The sequence below is a fragment of the Nelumbo lutea genome, chromosome 1 (assembly GCF_056320005.1).
Source record: "Nelumbo lutea isolate HS-2025 chromosome 1, American lotus-T2T, whole genome shotgun sequence".
NCBI lineage: Eukaryota > Viridiplantae > Streptophyta > Magnoliopsida > Proteales > Nelumbonaceae > Nelumbo > Nelumbo lutea.
In genome coordinates this window covers 167,703,552-167,721,930 of record NC_142684.1, presented here as the reverse complement: position 1 = coordinate 167,721,930, position 18,379 = coordinate 167,703,552, and the positions used below count along the sequence as shown (strand labels likewise).

The 18,379-nt window shown below is 37.7% G+C and overlaps 1 protein-coding gene across 1 annotated transcript; it reads left to right on the top strand.

The window, feature by feature from the left end:
• Window positions 1-2,082: 2,082 nt before the first annotated feature.
• Window positions 2,083-17,552, top strand: LOC148879026 (uncharacterized). The gene is made up of 8 exons (XM_088960394.1): window positions 2,083-2,534; window positions 3,061-3,190; window positions 3,311-3,438; window positions 3,892-4,030; window positions 10,236-10,344; window positions 12,046-12,109; window positions 12,238-12,525; window positions 17,065-17,552. Exons 1-8 carry the CDS (start codon window positions 2,391-2,393, stop codon window positions 17,068-17,070), a joined length of 1,008 nt encoding a protein of 335 aa, XP_088816520.1. The 5' UTR covers window positions 2,083-2,390; the 3' UTR covers window positions 17,071-17,552.
• Window positions 17,553-18,379: the final 827 nt, after the last annotated feature.

The following is an 18,379-nucleotide window of genomic DNA, read 5'->3' as shown; positions in this document are numbered from 1 at the left end:
TGAGGCATGTTCAGGATGTGAGCTCCATCCGCAGAGAGAGGGATGGTGAACTGTCCAATACACACCACTAGGACCTGGAGTTGCTCCCCGATGGTGTTCATTTCTGCACTGCTTGCTGTGTTGCTAGAGGAAGCCATGAGAAATGAAGTTTGCAATGTTTTGGTGGAAGGCTTTTTGAAGCGTTCCCATAGACGGTGCCAAATGATGTAGTGTGATCTGGTCACTCCTAGCTGGCGGGGGCCTCACTCCTAGCTGGCAACTGACAACACCTGAGAAGGAGAAGGTGAAGGGTTCCCGGGGAGCTCGCCCAGCGGGAACACTCCGATGCTTAAGTTAGAACTTGGTGAAAAGCTTAGAGAGTAGTAACGAGCTAAGAGTGGAGATACACACTACTCGATTACCAAAAATTCAATTACCTTTTTCCTTGGGGGTTGAAGCCCTTGTATATTAATGTGCTGCAAATCGGGTGTAACCGCCTCTGATTTTCTGCTACAGCCATTATTCGTCAGGCTGATTTGATTGGCATAGGTATCCATCACAGGGTACGGTCCTATCACTTGATAGACATTATGTAGAGCTGGCGTGCATGACGCCGCCTGACGTGAGACATGGGTGCAGTCCTCTAGACTTGCAGGTGCTGCGCCACCGGACAAGAGATATGGGAGCAATCTAACAAGCACGATCTTGTCGGATAAGAAGTTTCCTGAAGACTTCGGGTCACTCAATAGCGAGCTCCCTTGTAGCGAACTCCTTCGTCGCGAGCTGCCTTATAGAAAGCCATTTTGTAACGGGCTATCTTATGGCGAGTTGTTCTGCTGGGGTTCCCGTGAGTTCATTATGCCGAGTTGTGGCCAAATTGTCATGTTGAACTGTCACTTACGCTGAGTCATGTTCACGTGTCACCTGTTTAGGAGGTTAGGTCAAATCACCCTCCATCAGTTTTGTTTGTGGTTAGCAAAGATGTCGATTCATGCTCTACCAACATGATAGAAACTTGGGCGGTTATTGAAGCTCATTTGGTTGCAGCAAGGTTTTGAACAAATTGCATTATTATTGAAGGTGACTTCAGACTCATTGTTTCAACAGTTTGAGAAGTATTGAATAAGCTAGTGGAGTATCAAAAAATGGGAAAATTAATGATGCCGGAAAGACATTATATTGAAAAAGGCTTTGACCCAAGGTTTTTAAAACTGGATTGTATAGGGAACCATTTTGGTGGTTGGGTTCCCGGGTTGAATGACATGATCATTTGGTCCGAATGGATGGGTTGCTTTGACAAAAAAATAAAAATAAAAAACAAAAAAATGGCTAAAATTTGTTGTCTAAGTCGATGATTCGATCACATGGTTAATGGTTTGTTGACCAAATCAATGATTTTTGGCCAAAAAATGGTTTTAAAATAAAACAAAACCCGTCAAGTGATTGATTCCCGATTTTTTTTGGTCCAGTCCAGTTTTGAAAACCATATTTGACAAATCAACCCTAAGTGAATTTTGATGAAACCACGTGATTGGTTATCACTTGTATGATGCCAATTCATTGATTATAAGGTTTTCGGTATCATGTCTTTCTGACATTTAAATCCATCAAAATTATTCTTAAATATTGCTACTCTCTATGTCGAAACTACAGTTTTGCAAATGCATGTTTGGATGATAATGTAGTGGATTGGTCGGTTACTTTGGGTCATAAACTCATAATGTAGTGCATATGGGTTCCAATATAATGAAAGATGTGCGGACAGAGATCATGTTGTACTAGACAGCTTTTGATCATATTGTACTGGACAGTTTTTGTTGGGAGCAGTTGGTTCCGTTTAGAGAGTATTATAATTGGGATGTGTTCCTTATGGAGCGCTCTTAACACCGACTTTACGGTCACATGCCACCTTAAAGAGAACATCTCTATGAATAATAATTTACGAGTACGGAAAATATTCCCGATGTGCCGCTAGAACATGCTGTGAGGTCCGCATAAGGAGCGTTCAAGAACAGAGGAGCAGATCCGGACTCAGAGTATTAACCGTTTGATTGAAACAACGCTGACATTCAACATGGACGGATAAGATCATCTGACGAAGATACTCATTACAGGTTTTTGTGCACGCATGCCCCCTGCCCCCTACCGGCGCATTGTAGGGAAGAACCCAACATAAAACAGTAATGGCCGCGAGGGAGGTGATTACTGATTGGGAACACGCAGGGAGAATAAACTCTCTCATCTCCTTCCTCAAACTATCGTGGCTTTAGTTGCGGAGTGAGGGGATTAAAACGAAAATGCCTTGTATTCTTCGGTTCGTTAGGTCTTTTATCTGTTGAGACCAGAAGTTCCAGTTGAAACCCTAAAAGTTACAACACTAGGAAGATCTATAGCCTGTGATTGTAGGAAACATGGCGCATGGCGGCTACGGCAAGCGTAGAGTCGCCGAGAGGAGGTCCGTTGGTCGTCGTTCCAAGGGATTGGGGGTCGAGAAGAAATCCAAGACGGTATCTCTCAAGAATCAGATTCGGTCGGTCGAGCGAATGCTCCGAAAGGTAGTCAAACTTCACTTCTTTGCATAACTCCGGAGTTTCTTTTCTACACTTTGATTTGGTCAATGGTTACTGTTGGTTGCTTGGGCTTGGGTTATAGTTTTGTAATGACCATGCTATCTCTTTGATGCTGTATTAGTTTCTGTTGTTCAACGACTCTAATGTGTCGTGGTAACGCACAAGAGAACTATATTCAGAAGAACATTAACTGGTCTTGTCTGTTTTCAATGGCACATATGAGATTTTCATCATGAAACTATATTATAATTCTGTTCATAATACTCTCTCTTTTTCTCTCTCTAAACTTTTATCGGTGATGGAACTATAATAACAAATCTAGCTCCCATAATTTGCTTGCTAATATGGGTATTTTTCATCTCACTATTGAGCTATTCTACGTTATGGCAATCTAATATGCTTTTACATTATGTGAGAGAGGACCATTCTCCAAGTAGATTTGGCTTTTCGTAGCGTGTGTACTGATGGGATCAGCAGAGCTCCTAATATTTTATTTTTCTTGGTATTCAAGAACCTTCCCCCTGAAGTCAGAGAGGTTCAAGAAAAGAAGTTAGAAAATCTCAGGAAGCAGCAGGAGCTCCAAACTCGCTTGGCCATAGAACGCAAAATCTTTCTGCATGATAGAAAGATAAAGTTTTTTGGTATGTTATTTTCTTGCATCACTTATGCCATTCAAGTACGTGTGCTGAAGAGTGTTCTATTTTGTTTGCAATAAGTGCTCTTTATCATTCTTTGTCTTTTATTACATTTCTGTAACTCAGAAAGAAGAAAAATAGAAAGGAGAATAAGGCGCTTGGAGAAACTCCAACGTGCATCATCTGATCAGGCCCGAGAGGAAGAACTTTCCAGGCAACTTACAAAGTTACAAGAGGATCTTGAGTATGTGAGGGTAAGTTCTATGTGAGCTGCTTTGTTACAATGTTACTAGCTTCTTGTTTTGTGAATGATTTTAGATGATTTTGTAAATTTAAGTGTTAGATATAATTTAAAGACTTTGAATGTGCTTCTAGATTAATTCATGGTTGTTACTTGTACGCATGACCTGATAAATTGCAGTTCGGGTAGGTTAATATTTTCATTGTGTATACATGAATGTGCTACTAGGTTAATTCATGGTTGTTGCTTGTATACATGACCTGATGAATTGCAGCTTGGGTAGGTAAATATTTTTATTGTGTGTACATGAATGTGCTACTAGAATAATTCATGATTGTTACTTGTAAACATGATCTATTCAAACTGCAATTCTTGGCTAGGCAAATATTTTCATTCCGTAGGGGCTAGATTACCATGAAAAGCATTAGCCTAAATTTATGTGGTAAGTATTTTCTTTGGATTGCAGTTCTTCCCCAAGACTGAGAAATATGTACCTTTATTTGCTGGAGGAGATGATGCAGACATTATTGAGAAGAGGAACAGATTGCGCAAGCAAATTAAAGCCAATATCAAAGCTGCAGAAGCTAGTGGAAAAGAGTTAGAAGGCAGCTTCTTCACCCTAATTTTGAAAGAACTTTCTTTAGTTTCAGTATATGCATGAAAATCTAGTTCATTTGTCACTGCGTTGTTTTATTGGTTCCATTTATCACTGTTGTTGCAATTTGCAGGTGGTTAAGTCAGACTGTTTGAACTATTTGGTCCAGCTTAGATTGCATTTGGCATGCTTTTAGAAGATTAATTCTGATAAATTTCGTGACTTTAAGAATCGTTTTAAGTTTGGATTTATGAAAACTTTTGAAACTTATTTGTTTTCTGGGCTCAAAAACTAATTCCTGGTGATGAAATTGATGTTAACATCTCTCTCCCTGTACACACACATACATACACCAATCCTCTCTCCTCTTCTCTGTTCTCTCTCTTTTTGCTGTCCTCTCTCCTCTCTCCCCCTTCTGTCCTCCCTCTTTTGCCTTCCTTCCTCTCTGTTTCTCTCCCTTCCTCTCTCTTCTTTCTCCCCTCTCCCTCCTCTCTGTCCTCCCATTTCTCTCTTGTGTGTCTCTTCTCTATCTCCTCTCTATATCCTTTCTTCTCTATCTCATTTCTCTCTCACTTGTTTAATCAAGTTCAATTTTTGGGTTGAACTTGTGGCACAATTTGAGAAACCCAAAGAACTTTTTTTTTATCAACAAGGATCCATTTACACAGGTTTAAGTATTCAAATGGGTCAAAATAGGTGGGTTAGATTGGGGTGCAACCCATGTACATATTAGAAATATGGGCTATTGATGGGTATGGGCTGCTGGTGGATGGTTTGATCATCAACTGGCATCCAACCAAACTCAATCTATCAATGTACCATCTCTATTTACATACACTCTTATTGGATCAAAATGGGATGTACTCATATCAATATAAAAAGGGGATATAATTAGTTTATAGCCCCCATTAAGATATTTATATCTACATTGCCCAACTAGTTGGTTGGCTAGGTGATTTGCCTCCAGAACTCTTAGGGGGTTGCTTAGTTGATATCGAGGCATTGCTTTAACTAGTATTACTTTCTCCAACCAGGCTTTCCAGAAAGTTATTCTGTAGGATTTCTGAGCAAAAATGGCTAGATAATATGGGAAAAGAAGAGGGGAAAAGCATTATGGAGATGTTCAAGGGCTGCAGCTTGTTGGACTATTTGGGAAGAGAGAAATCAAAGGCTGTTTGAAGGCAAAGAAAGAAGTTTGGATGCTCTAATTGAAGTCATTACAGTTAGGGTGAATGGGTGATCCATTGGGTGAAAACTTTAAATCTTTTTGATGGCATTCCCGTGGTAGATTTGAGGAGGAAGTGGCTGAATCTGAGCCGTTGAAAGAGTTAGTTGTACCTACTTTGTTTCTCCCTACTAATGGTTTCATCAAACTGAATTTTGATGGTAGCAGTGAAGGAAATCCTGGACCTTCAGGTATTGGAGGTGTATTTAGGGATGAAGATGGCAAAATTGTGGCTCTTTTCTTTGCTTCCATTGGTGTTGGGGACTCCTTAAGAGCGGAAATCCTTGCTTTGTTGGAAGGAGCCAAGAGAGATAAAGAGCTTAACCTTACTAAGATATTAATTGAACGGGATTCTAAGCTGGTTATTGGCTGGCTTAGAAAAGAGGAGGAGAGGGGATGGTGGACTTTCATGAATGAGAAAAGGAAATTTAGATGCTTGACACAGGGAATGGATGTCAAGCTGAATTGGTTTAAGAGAGATGCCAACTCCATGGCTGATGCTTTAGCGCTAAGCAAAGGGTGGGAAGGAACTCTAATTTTTGGGCTATATTGTAATTCATTTTATGGCTTCTATCTGGGGGAGTTAAGAGAGTTTATCTCCTTTTTTTATCTCCCTTTGGATTAATAATTAATGAATTTCAGTTATTGATCGAAAAAAAAGATAATCATTAACTTACCAACTAGCACAGAAACACCGATGCACCTACAGAACCTAAATGAAAACCCACTATAATGCCACATGAGCACTCCACAGAAAACATCCACAGAAACACCGATGTACAAATAGCGTCCTTTTGTAAAGTTCTTGTGATGGTACATCACATGGTCTTTAATCTGTTGAAGATTGTCTCAGTTTACAAGAGCAAAATGGTGTTCAGCTGATAAAAAAAAGAGCAAAATGGCGTTCACTGGACTTGAGAACCAAACTTGGAACACCATCTTTAAACTAATTGAAAAGGAAGATGGATTTTTCAGAAGCTTCCATGTGTCAGATTCAAGTCTAGGATGCTGGTAAGTAGCAATAAAAGTTGGAATTATGTATGTTTGGCGGGGTGTTTGTCAGAGAAGTTGTGGATTGGGTGACTAAGAAGTGGAATGTTTTTTGAAGAATCAAGAATAAAGAAAATTTATTAAAAGAAAAGGTTACATCCTATCACATTAGTTGTCTAGATGACACACCAACAACATCAAGTACACACTTCAATTACATGTCCAGAACATCAACTGAGAATCTTCATCCCTCTTCCCCTCCCCCCACTGTCCTACTCCTCTTTACTCGTTCTTGTCCAATTTTTCCTCTTGTTCCTCTTCCTCATTCCACCCCTTGTTTTTCTCTAGAATCTCTCTCTCTCTCTCTCTCTCTCTCTTCTTTCTTCTTCTGCTCGAATTTCTTGAACGCTATTTTGGCAAAACCTTCCTCTCCCTAGAAGACCTATCCAAGTGATTTCCCAATCTGAACCTCCCTCTATACCAACTTTTCTATATTTACCTCCCCATCTTGTATTACCTCTGAATCAGTTCGAACAATTTGAGGGGAGTGCACAGTTACCTCCTCTCCTTCCCCTTCCCTTGTTTTGTTAACTTCATCCTTTCCCTTCCTTTCCCCTCTTCCTGACTCTGTAGTAGACCCGATTGTTTCCTTTTCGGCTTTTCCTATTATAAACCTTGTTTTGAGATTCTCCTCCTTCCTCCCCTGCCCTCTGTCTTCTATTTGCCTTTGTTTTCTCCCTTTCCCCTCCTTTTAAACTCTCTTCATCCTCACTAATCTCCTTATTTAACCCTTCTAGTAGAGGAGTGTCTGGTACGAAGTATTGGCTCACCTCCTCGGATCTTGGAGTCAAGTCAGTATAGATGGAGTCCCGATTTTTTCTTCTTACTTTCCCCCTTCCTCTGCTCCTTCCTCTGAAACAATATTGTTTGGAGAAGAGATATGCTCCTCTCCCTATTTGAAGGAACTCCCCTGCAACCCCGTCACTTCTCGTCTGTCATTAAAATTTTCCTCCCTATTATCTCCCTTTTCTTATGTGGTTCGCACTCCCTACAGCTCGCCTGACTAAGTGGAATGTTGCTTGTCTAGTGGAGGTCTTCCTCTGTTTATTCCTTCATCTAAGGAGGAAGCTGAAAGTGTTATGGAATGGGAATGGTAGCAATGTCATATACCAGACCTGAGAGTTGAGTGAGGGACCCTATTGGTTAGGTCATTTAGTAAGGTCTCCTTGCTTCTCAAAACAAAAAGGGATAATCAGTAAGTTCTCCTTGATGAAGTTATTTTTTTGGGATTTATTTTGTAGGTCTTCAGGTGTGGTACTGTGGTGCATTCAAAACCTTTCATGCCATGGGTTGTCCTTCTTCCATTGAGTTTATTTTTTGCTGGAGAACAATATTCTTGTAGTTGATGGAGAAGATGGAGTCTGTGTTAGAGTTGATACAACAATGGGGATGTTTATGTGCTAGGCAGTGAGGACTTGTAACAAATTGCAACTGGGGCCTCATGTCATAGGGACAATAGAAAGTCATGACTTGAGGTTGAAGATGTTGGAGTATTTAGGTGTAAGGGCAGAAAAGGAATTTCTTAAAGGTATAAAGTGAGGTGGAGTGGAAGGGTCATGGTACTTTTAATGGGTTCCTTAATGGTGGTGCATTCCTGAAAAAAGATCTCCTTGAGGTAAGAGTATGTGAGAAGTATTGTCAACACCTCTTTCTTCTCCCTACAAAAAAGGCTAAGATTATGTGGTGATGCATGAGGATAACACTACTCTGGGTGATCTGGGAAGAAAGGAATGCCGGATCTTTTAAAGATAAAAGTCGGACAAAAGAAACACTAATTAAAAATATCGTGTGAGGATTATTGATAAAAAATCTATGGAGGTATTTTCTCTGTTCACTGATGATATCATTGGAAATTGACAGATTGTGATGTGTTAATCTTTGGCAAGGATAACTAGAAACAACTCTTGGTCCCCTCCAACCATAAATGCCATTAGGCTAAACTTTGATGGTTGCAGCTTCGACTGTCCAAGAAGCTCTAGAATCAGAGGAGTGTTTAGAAAAATAATGGTAATGTTTTAGCTACATTCTCTTGTTCATTAGGTTTTGGGGGCCTCCACGGGCAGAATCATAGTTGTCAAGGTGACGAGGCGAGGCTAGGCGACGCCTAGGCGATGGAATCTATAAGTATAAAATCTATAGCCATATAATCATATTCATATATATTAATGATAGGTTTGGCTATATATATATATATATATGAAATTGAAAACCAAAGAAATAAAAAAAATAGGGGGAGTATCGTTATAAGTACCGATACACCTCTGCGAACACACAGAGGTGTATCGATACTTTGAACCACGAGTTCAATACAACTGTTAGCAATGTTTGCGTTGATTAAACCCTAACAAAATAAGAAAATAATAAAAAGAAATTAGTATATAAACACATAAAATGAATATTCTAGTTTAATAATATCTATTTTATATTTATGATGTTAAAAAAATTAAAAATATAAAAGTATTTTATACCCAATGCATAAAACTGCTTGGTGACTGGGCGAGGCGAGGCAAGCCTCCATGGGTGCCTTGTCGCCTAGGCGTCGCCTTGACAACTATGTTTTGGCCCATATATAAAGAGATGTTTTTGATTTGAGGATTGAGAATCAAATGTTATTTGATGAAGAATGATATTAAGAAGGATGAGAAAACTTGTTTAGGCTTGCCTCAAGGGGCTTCATCGGGGGCTTGGGGGCAAAATCTCCTGCCCTAGCCAATGTTCTTAAAAAAGCACATAACTGGGCTGAGGCACAAGGCAACACCAGGTGTGCACCTGGTCTTAGGCGTGACACAAACCTTGAAATGTGTCTAGGCACACTTGAGTCTTGCATCTTATATCATTTGAAGTATCTGACATGATACGATTCCCTTGTATTGGGTATCATATCTTGGTAGTGGAAGGAGACTTCACAAGGTAGTAGTGTGCTGGTTCAAGCAAAACAAAGAAATGCTAAGGGTATTAATGCTTTCAATTGAGCCAAGGGTCCAAGGAATCAAAGATTAGTCCATATTACATAAGCTGGTTTTTTTCCCTTCCTTTTTTGGGGGTTGGTCCCTATAATAAATTTAAGAGGGTCTACAAGACTAATAAGGCTAAAAGAAGATTTTCTTTCTTCTATTGAACGTGGTGATCAAGCTGGATGCTAATGAACTTGCCTCTATAACCACATGCAAATACATACACATTTCTCCTCATCCATCATATTATCACTTGGTAATCTCCTTCTATTCTCTTCTCAAGGCACAAGACATTTATCGGTTCTTCAATAACCATGTAGAAAGATAAAGATCAGCATTGTTAACTTGCTATTGCAATCGGAAGTCTAACTTCATCAACAACTCCATAGTCCATATAAATCAATGAAACTTCTCATGTTTATTGGAGGGTTTAAACAGTTTTTTTAAGTTTTTCAAACATATATTTTAGCTAACAAAATATACTTTACACAAAGATTGTCATACTGGGTTATTTCGGTCTAACTGTCTAAGAAGACTTCAATAATTTAAGTAGGAGAAGCCTCAGTACAAAAGGGGTGCAAAGCTCTTCCCTTTTAAAGCTATTTCTCATTGAATGTTTGTTCATTGCTGTCTCCTTGTGGCATTATTTTTTGAGGTTGATGTGCTGTGGGCATTTGATTACTTAGCATCTATGCAATATTGCAATATACCAAACTGACAATGGTAATACCTGTAAATGCGTTATTTTTTGTGTCAAACATGATGTTTCTTATCTTGCATCTTGATACGATTTCGTCTTTACAAGCATCAACTTTGTACCTGCTAATTAGAAACTGAGAGCAGGGTTGCAAGATTAGACGTGCATTAGCTAAATTACACCTTTAGTGATAACCTTATTATATAGTCTATTATTTTAATTCTTCTAATATTGTTTTAATAATTATGAACCTTGACTTTTTTTGGTGTGTGGTTCCTTCCCTAAACAGAAACTGGGAGTGAAGATGATGGTCAATATGCTGAGGATGATTTTTTCTTGACTGGAAGCTCAACTGATGAAGCAGATGCAGATGATGAATGGACAGATAAAAGTACAAGGTATTGGCATTTAATATATATGAAGAAATATGGTGCACCATCCAGCTCTTTGTTCATATTTCTTGGTATTATTGTTTTGCAAAATGTTCTTTAATCTCTTCTTTATTAACCAAAGTAGTATCCCAGAACATATTTATATTTTGTCAGTCCCTTTGGACAGACATACAGAAGCAGCATAGTAAAGGAAAAGAAAACATGGGTAAGTTTGCAACTTCCCTTTGTGATAACTACCACAGCTTTGTGTCCTTAATTTTCAAAGTTGTCAATGTACAAAATTATGTTTTCAAGATGTCAATGCAAGGCGAGGCATCCAAGCAGATGCTAGGCACTGAGGCATGATGAGTTTTTGCAATTAAAAAAACCCAAATCCTAAGTTGTTAAAACATTTACATAGTCTATTTACGTGATCTTAATTTAGATCTTAGAGTATAAAAATTATTAAAAAAGGAAAAAGCCTTCCAGTAAATAGATGCAGAAAATATTAGTTCAAAATTGTTCATAATTATTAAGTATTTTAGTATATCATGATTATTTTAATAGAATGAGTCAACCAACGAAAATATGTGGTCATGTTTGAAAAATGCCTACCAAGCATCTTTAGAAGCCTGCTGATAAAAAAATCATCTTTAGAAGCCTAGCCTTTTGCTTAATGGGCTGAGCAAGCACCTTTTCTAAGATACTTGAGACATTGCAATTAGGTGACCTGCCAAAACTGCCTACTCGCCTAGGCATTGCCTTGATAGCAATGATTGTTTTTAAAATTGAATTGGATGTTCTGTTCATGCTTGCAGAATTTTATACAGAGTTATTGATATATATATATATATATATATATATATATATATATATATATATATTATACAGAGTTTCTTTGAGAATGTAACATGTGCACTTCCATGTACCAAAACGAAGCATATAGATGAATACCCACATATAGCCAGAGCCCACTTATTGCTATTCCTTGTAACAGTGCGTAAAATGTACATATACAATAAACTGGAATAAAAAAGTGAAGATGATTGAACTTTCCTTGAGCATTATTACATGGGGTTTAGTTGGTGACCAGATTATTGTTATTCCTTAATAACTGTTTATTTGAAGGTGACTAGATTCTCAATAATTGGGGTCATTAGTTGGTGTATTGGTAAAATCTTGGGCTGGCAAGCATGATAATGTAGGTTCAAATCTGAGAGTGGCCACTTTGTGCAAAAAAATGGCAAAGGTTAGGACCTTATCCAGTCTACCCCTCCCAAGACCCCAGCAGATAGCTGGGACCAACATTGGGCAATGGCCTTATTAGATTCTCAGAAACCCTTGCATCCCCACCCCAACCAAAAGAAAAGAAAATTAAAATGTTGTCTACAATCCAAGGTTCTAAGTATCGATACGCCTGATACGCCAGTAGGGGCGTATTGGGCAGTATCGGTACTTTTTTTTAACGTGTTTTTTTTTTCAAATCTGGTTCAGGAGGCCGGTTTAAGGTTCCTCCACCCCTGAACCGGTCTGTAGGGGCGTATCGGGGTGCTCCCGATACGATACGTATCGGCCGATATGGGCTGATACGTGTTGATTTTTTGAACCTTGCTACAATCAACTTGCTGCAAGGGTTGTTTGCCATATGTTGCTTTTGCTTGAACCCTTAAGCTGCTGCCCTTGCAAAGATGCATGATTGTGTTGCCATCATTTTGTTTTGTTTCGCAGAGAACAAGCATCAAGTGCTTCTGGGAAAGCAGCATCTGGTATGTCCAGTGATGAAAAGAATCAGGTCAGATTTTTTGTTTTATTGATCAATAAATCAGGTCGTCTATCTAATATGGGTATTTGGCACAATCATAGGAGGATATATATTAAACTATTAATTATTACTAATTTTCCCTTCACTTTATTGTACAGAGGCAAAAGTCTGCTCGAGCACTGATGCCACCTCCTCGCCCATCAACCAATTCGTTAAGAAGTGGAGGCCATGGTCAAGTGGGACTTGAATGTTCATCAAGAAAAAGATCATCCAGGGGGAAGGTTTACTTGTCTACATCAAACAACACATCGCATAGCAGGAGTGGTTCTTCCTCCAGAAATTGGGGATCCTCAAATGGACAGACAGGTCAAAGTAGTAATCTAAGTTCCAATTCTGATGCTCACAAACCCCGAAGAAAAAGGAGACCAAAGAAGAAAAAACAACAGGTTTATTTCTTCAAACTAAAAGCATGTTAAAAGATCTTGATTTTCAAAAATGCGTTATATGGATTTATTTAAAAAAAAGTGCTTTATGGAAGTTCTTATTGACATTGTTGTTATTGTGAACTAGAAATTCGGTTTCTGTTTTGATTTTGAATTACTTGATGTCTGCTATGGTGGGATTCTGAAGATAATGAATGCCCACTAGTTTAGGTTTTTCTTGATTGGATCTCCTTTCTCATGGTATCTTGCCTAAGAGTGTCATTGGCAATACTTTTTATCTGATCTTAGCTTCATGAGTTGTTTGAGTGCACAAGTGCTTTTCAAAGTGTCAATAAGACATCCAAATGCTGACATGGATATGGACCCACTAGTTTTGGAGTATCCTGATAAACAGATGACTGTTACCAACTATCTACTAGTTAGGTCGAAATTCTTGATTTCCTACCTTGACTCTAACCCTCAATACCAGAACTAAATGCTAGAAGAGGAGAGTGTAAAAACTGATAAAAAAGAAGAGAAGGGTGTAAAGATAGAGGAGGCGGAGTCTGGAGAAGATCTTCTTTCAATTGACGAAGTGTGTAAAGTTGATAATAAAGTGGGTCTTACCAGGGTAGTTGAAAATGAAATAGAGGTGGGCAAGAAATTAAGAGTTTTCTTTCATGGAGGTAAGAGATGGACAGAGAAGCGTTCATGAAGCTTGAAGAAAGGAAAGAATAGAATGCAAATTTTAATAGCTATAATGCGTAGTCTAACAAGTAACCTGGAAAATTGGGGAGGAGAGGGTGTAGTTTAAAGAAATTTTATGAGGATGGTTTTGGAGGGTTGAAATGTAGATAGAGTTGCAGGTAGGAGGTTTGGTGGAAAGGGTAAAAACATTAGTCTTGTGTTCATTGTTTTGCTTGTTCTGGTCATATTTGGGCTGATATATCTTTTGCCTTTCATAGTTTCTTTCTCACTTCTGGAATAAAAAGCATTACACTCTTCTGATTTAATAGAATTATTTTACTGTTGCTAATAGAAAAGAAGGATCTGCGACAGAATTCTCATTTTCTTACATCTTCAGCATTAAATGTTTTTTCTCAAAATAAAAATGGTTTGTTCTATACCAGTTTTGTAGGCATTTTGTTGACCCCAATCTCTTGAGTACTATTATTGCATAATAACTTTGCTTGGAAATATAGGAAACTTCCAGTGTTTTGACCATCTATATGGTAGGATTTAGATGCCGACTTTCTTTTTAGGTGTACATGCCGAGATTGGTTTAAAAGTTGATGTATGAAAGTTTGATTCTTACCTGAGATTTTAACACTTGAGTTTCGATAATGGAAATTGAGTTTTTAGTTCTTGGTTCCTAGTCATTTTGCAACCTATCCTATTTTTGCTCAATACCCTACTTGATCTACTAATTTTCCATTTGCTTCTCCTTTTCACCCCATATTAACCTTGGATAGAATCGTAGGACCAGGTTTGAGCTCCATTTAGTTGAGTTTTTGAAGTAATTACGTTACATTATCCTCCACAAACCTCCCATGACTTTACCAATAATCTTGTGTACCATTGGAAATTTGAATAGCCATGACTCAATGGTGATCCCAGCTATCCAGGATTTTGGGATGGTTGAACTGGATATGGATTTAATCTTTGGCATTTGTTTTGCACAAAGTGGCTGCTCTCAGACTAACCTGCCTGCTCACTCATGTAAGCAGTCAGCCCAAGATTTTTACCATTGCACGAAGCAAATTGTTATTTTGCAAATGACTAAAATGCCACTAACCTGAGGTACCTACTTGAAGTAACAAAATGTATGAGCATGAGGGCAGATCAATGTTATCTCTTGGTACATTAGATGGAAAGTCCTGACAACTGTTAGGTTTCCAATTCATAATTTCTGGGACAACCCAACTCAATGTTTAGATCTTGGCGCAGAAATCCAGGTCATGGTGCTTCCTTATTTTATAAAGTTTATAAATATGTGTATGACTTTGGATAAACTGTTCAATAAAAATACATCATGTAATGCCAGTTTCGCAACCAGTCTACGATCCTGCATCAGAGAATGAATTGCATAGAGAGGTTCAGAATCTCAAAGCTTGGGAGATGACGAGGCTGAAGTTTGAAAGAGGCAGAAGTGGTAGGAAGCTTGAGGCAGGAGTTTCAAAAAGCAAAAGCAGCAGAGAGGGGTAGTGGAAATTAAGGGTGTCAATGGACTGGTTTTGGATTGGACCCCATCCAATCCAAAAGCAATTTGGACGGATTGGATGGACCAACAAGATATGTTGGATTGGACCAATCCGGTCCAAAATATTTATTAGATTGGATTGGACCTGGTCCGCCCATAACAAATTTATATTGGATTGGGTTGGATTAAGCCAATATCTGGTCCATTGATATAAGATGATAATATATGTATCAATGGACTGGGTTTGGGTTGGAACCAATCTAAATCAAAATGAATTTGAACAGATTGGACAGTCCAGACATTGCATTGGACTGGTCCAAATTGGTCCAAAACATTCATTGGATTGGATTGGACCTGGTCCATTTATAATGGACTCACATTGGACTGGATTGGATTGGACCAAATCCAGTCCAATTGACACCCCTAGTGGAAATGACGTGTTTTAGGATGGGTGTTGGCTGTGTTCATGCCTTCATCGGAGGGTGATGGGGTTTGTGACTTTTGGATATGTTCTGGATTGTTTGGGTATATTGTTGTTGACTTTTTGAGGGTCTAAGTTGGGTTCTGTCTGTCTGAGTTCTTCAATCTGGCTTTAGCCTTTTTGTCCATGGTCTTCTTGGGTATAGCAGCTGCTGTATAGGTGATTGGGTGTGGGTATGGTCCTTTTTGTTGTCACTTCAGAAGCACCACAGAGGATGCACTAGCTAGATTACTATCCTTTGTCTTCATCTGATAATGTGTTAAGATCTTGCCAAGAGCCACTAATCCTGATTTTGATTTCATGCACCTCTAATCAACTTGCCATAAAATGGCTTTATGGAAGTCACCTTCTGTTTGTTTTTTTTTTTTGTTTGGTACAACAGAAGTCGCCTTTTGGGTCATCCATCCGTTATCCTTTTGTCTTCTAGGTTCCAGCTGGATTAACTCTTAGGTATACTCAGTATCCTTGTACATTGAATTTTCCAATCTAACAATTATCTACCAAAAGATGGATTGTATACCACTCACTCCTTTTTTCTCTCATAGCAAGGACCATTGTATTAGCATCTAATTCACTTGTATGGATGGCTAGAGTCTTGTACTTCTGGTTACCAGCTACTGTTACTTTTGTGAAGAAAAATATCTTCAGATATCAGATGAATTCTTTTTGTGTTCTGCTAATTACTCCATTCTTTTATATAGTAGTTCATCTAGATTCTCTTTGTATAGAATCATCAGAGCAATGAACAAGGACGATGAATTGATTTAGAAGGTGCTCAAGGGGATTTCTGTGGAAGCATAGATTGAGTTATTCTTCATGAGTGAATCAAATTCCACTTTTCAAACTGAGTCAATTAATTATAGATATTAGTATGTCTTTGTTGTCAGAGGTTTTGCTGGAGCTGAAACATGGTGCAACACTTAGTCCATTTCATTACTTGAACATCTAGAAATCTCAACATATGGGGGCCATGACAACTTAATAGGTGGGGTATTTGCTACAGCCAGGGGTGAGCATTATTCGGTTAAAACCAAAAACAGAAAATTTTGGTTTTGGTTTTTTTCGGTTAGGTTAATTTGGTTTTAGGGTATTCTAGTTTTCAGTTTCAGTTTTCAGATTTGAAAAATTAGTTGACAAAAAAAGTGAATTAACTGAATTTCATTGTCGGGTTATATATATATATATATATCAATTTCATTTTACCCTCTAATAATTTTGGTTTATTTGGTTCGGTTTTTAATTGAATAAACCAAATGCTCACCCCTAGCTACACCAATCCTTGATTCAGATTAAAGAGTCACTTGATTTAATCTACCAAAAAATACAGTAGGAAAGATGCTGTCAGAGAAAGTACAGTCTTATGCCTACAATGTAACCATTTCAATAATAAACTACTTCATCGTCTTCTTTTATTCATTCATATATATATATATATATATATATATATATATATTTCTCCAAGGGGCTACACGATGGGGGTAGCCCATCCCCCAACCCAGGTGCAGGCAGGATTTGATCCCAAGTCTCCGCTTCAACCAGCGGGAGACCTTACCAACTAACCGGTTAGCACCTTGCTCTTCTTTTATTCGTAATTAAGTAACTGGATTTGGATACTCTTTTTTGTGGAGTAACTGATGATCGAGGCATTGCTTATCATATCCTCAGTGCAATTAATGATAAAGAAGAAAGTTATTTTGGAGAAAAAGTAGTACAATTTATGAAAGAAATTGATTACTTATATATTGACATTTTAGAGAAAATTCTGTAAACCTGTCTCTTCTTTGAGCGGTAAATCTGTATTGATAGCTATAATCTTTACATGTATTGAATCATAAGTTCATATCTCTAATTTAATTTATTCTTTTATTTTTAACATCTTCAGGCATGAAGAAAAAGCGCTGTATCAGAGAGTTCCTATGTTACAGTTTTGTGTTATATTTATCCAGACATGAATGGGAAGGGCACTTCAATGGAGGATTTCACTTCTGTTCTTGTATAACATTGGTTCGGTTGGTGTTCCCACTTCAATGTGGATCTTCATACAAGCTTCGGTCCCATTCTAATCATCATATCTCATTGAAAATAGACGCCTTGCATTTATTGGGTCTTATATGATGGTTAAGGTTCCTTGTTGAAAATTATTTATAAGAAATGAAGCTTTCTTGCTCAATTTTGTCATGAAGTTGTAAGATTCCATGTGATTCCATTGAAGTTGGATGTATATGAGCTTTCCTTCTTTTTTTTTTTTTTTTTTTAATTTGTTTTAATGCAGCCTGTGCGTAGTCTGCAGATAATTGGGGTTGCAACTTCTAAATTTTGGTCACTAATGCTGTGCTTGTGTTTAATGTGAGCTGTCTGTGTTCTCCCACATTTCCCAAAGAATGTTAATTTTTTTAAGCTTATAGTGGTTATGAACCAGGCAATCTGCTTAAAACGAGTTTACCTGTTGATCTGATCAAGACTGGTCATCAATGGAGTAATGCTTGGATGGGAAATTCACTCTCCCATGTCAAAATGGTCCTATTTGCTTTTATTCACGGATTCATTTGTGAATTTCTTACAACGGCTATTCATTTAAAAAAAAAAATTCTTACAACGGCTTGGTATTGGCTCTCCTTTTTCCAGTACTCTATCGGATTTTTAAGGCACTGGCACGTTGCATGGGTGGAATATTCGAGTATCTTTACCATACAATTCGTCCACGGTCCACCTTAGAATTTCATAAATGTTTGTTTGTATTCTATCATATTGGTACTTGTTATTGGTTTGCATCGATACTCTTTACTCTTTAGTCTTTACTTCAGTTTCAGTCAACCCAATTACTACTAATTAAAACCAATTCTCATTTAATATTAACTATTAATTAATTAAAACAATGAAAAGGAAAAATTAAAGAAAATGATTATTAATCAATCATTAAAATTATTATTTTAAGCATATAATGAGGTTTATTCATGTCCCATGTTTATCCTAATTGTTTGTACTTTACATTCACATGATTATTGAAATATTACATAAAAAAGTAAAAAACATGATTATTGTATTACGTATATTTATACTTTATTTGTGGTGAGCCTTTGAAGTTACTTTTATTAATGCATTTGTGAGATTTATATGAATTTCCTAGCATCTTCATGCATATCCTAATTCTTAATCAATTAAAGTATTGATACATGATGTTTCCTGAGTCTAATTCT

Excerpts from the sequence above, each read along its gene's own strand:
- LOC148879026 (XM_088960394.1), top strand. The coding sequence starts at position 2,391 with ATGGCGCATGGCGGCTACGGCAAGCGTAGAGTCGCCGAGAGGAGGTCC. Across the intron at positions 3,191-3,310 it reads TAGAAAGATAAAGTTTTTTG|AAAGAAGAAAAATAGAAAGG; the intron begins GTATGTTATTTT and ends TCTGTAACTCAG. Across the intron at positions 3,439-3,891 it reads AGGATCTTGAGTATGTGAGG|TTCTTCCCCAAGACTGAGAA; the intron begins GTAAGTTCTATG and ends TTTGGATTGCAG.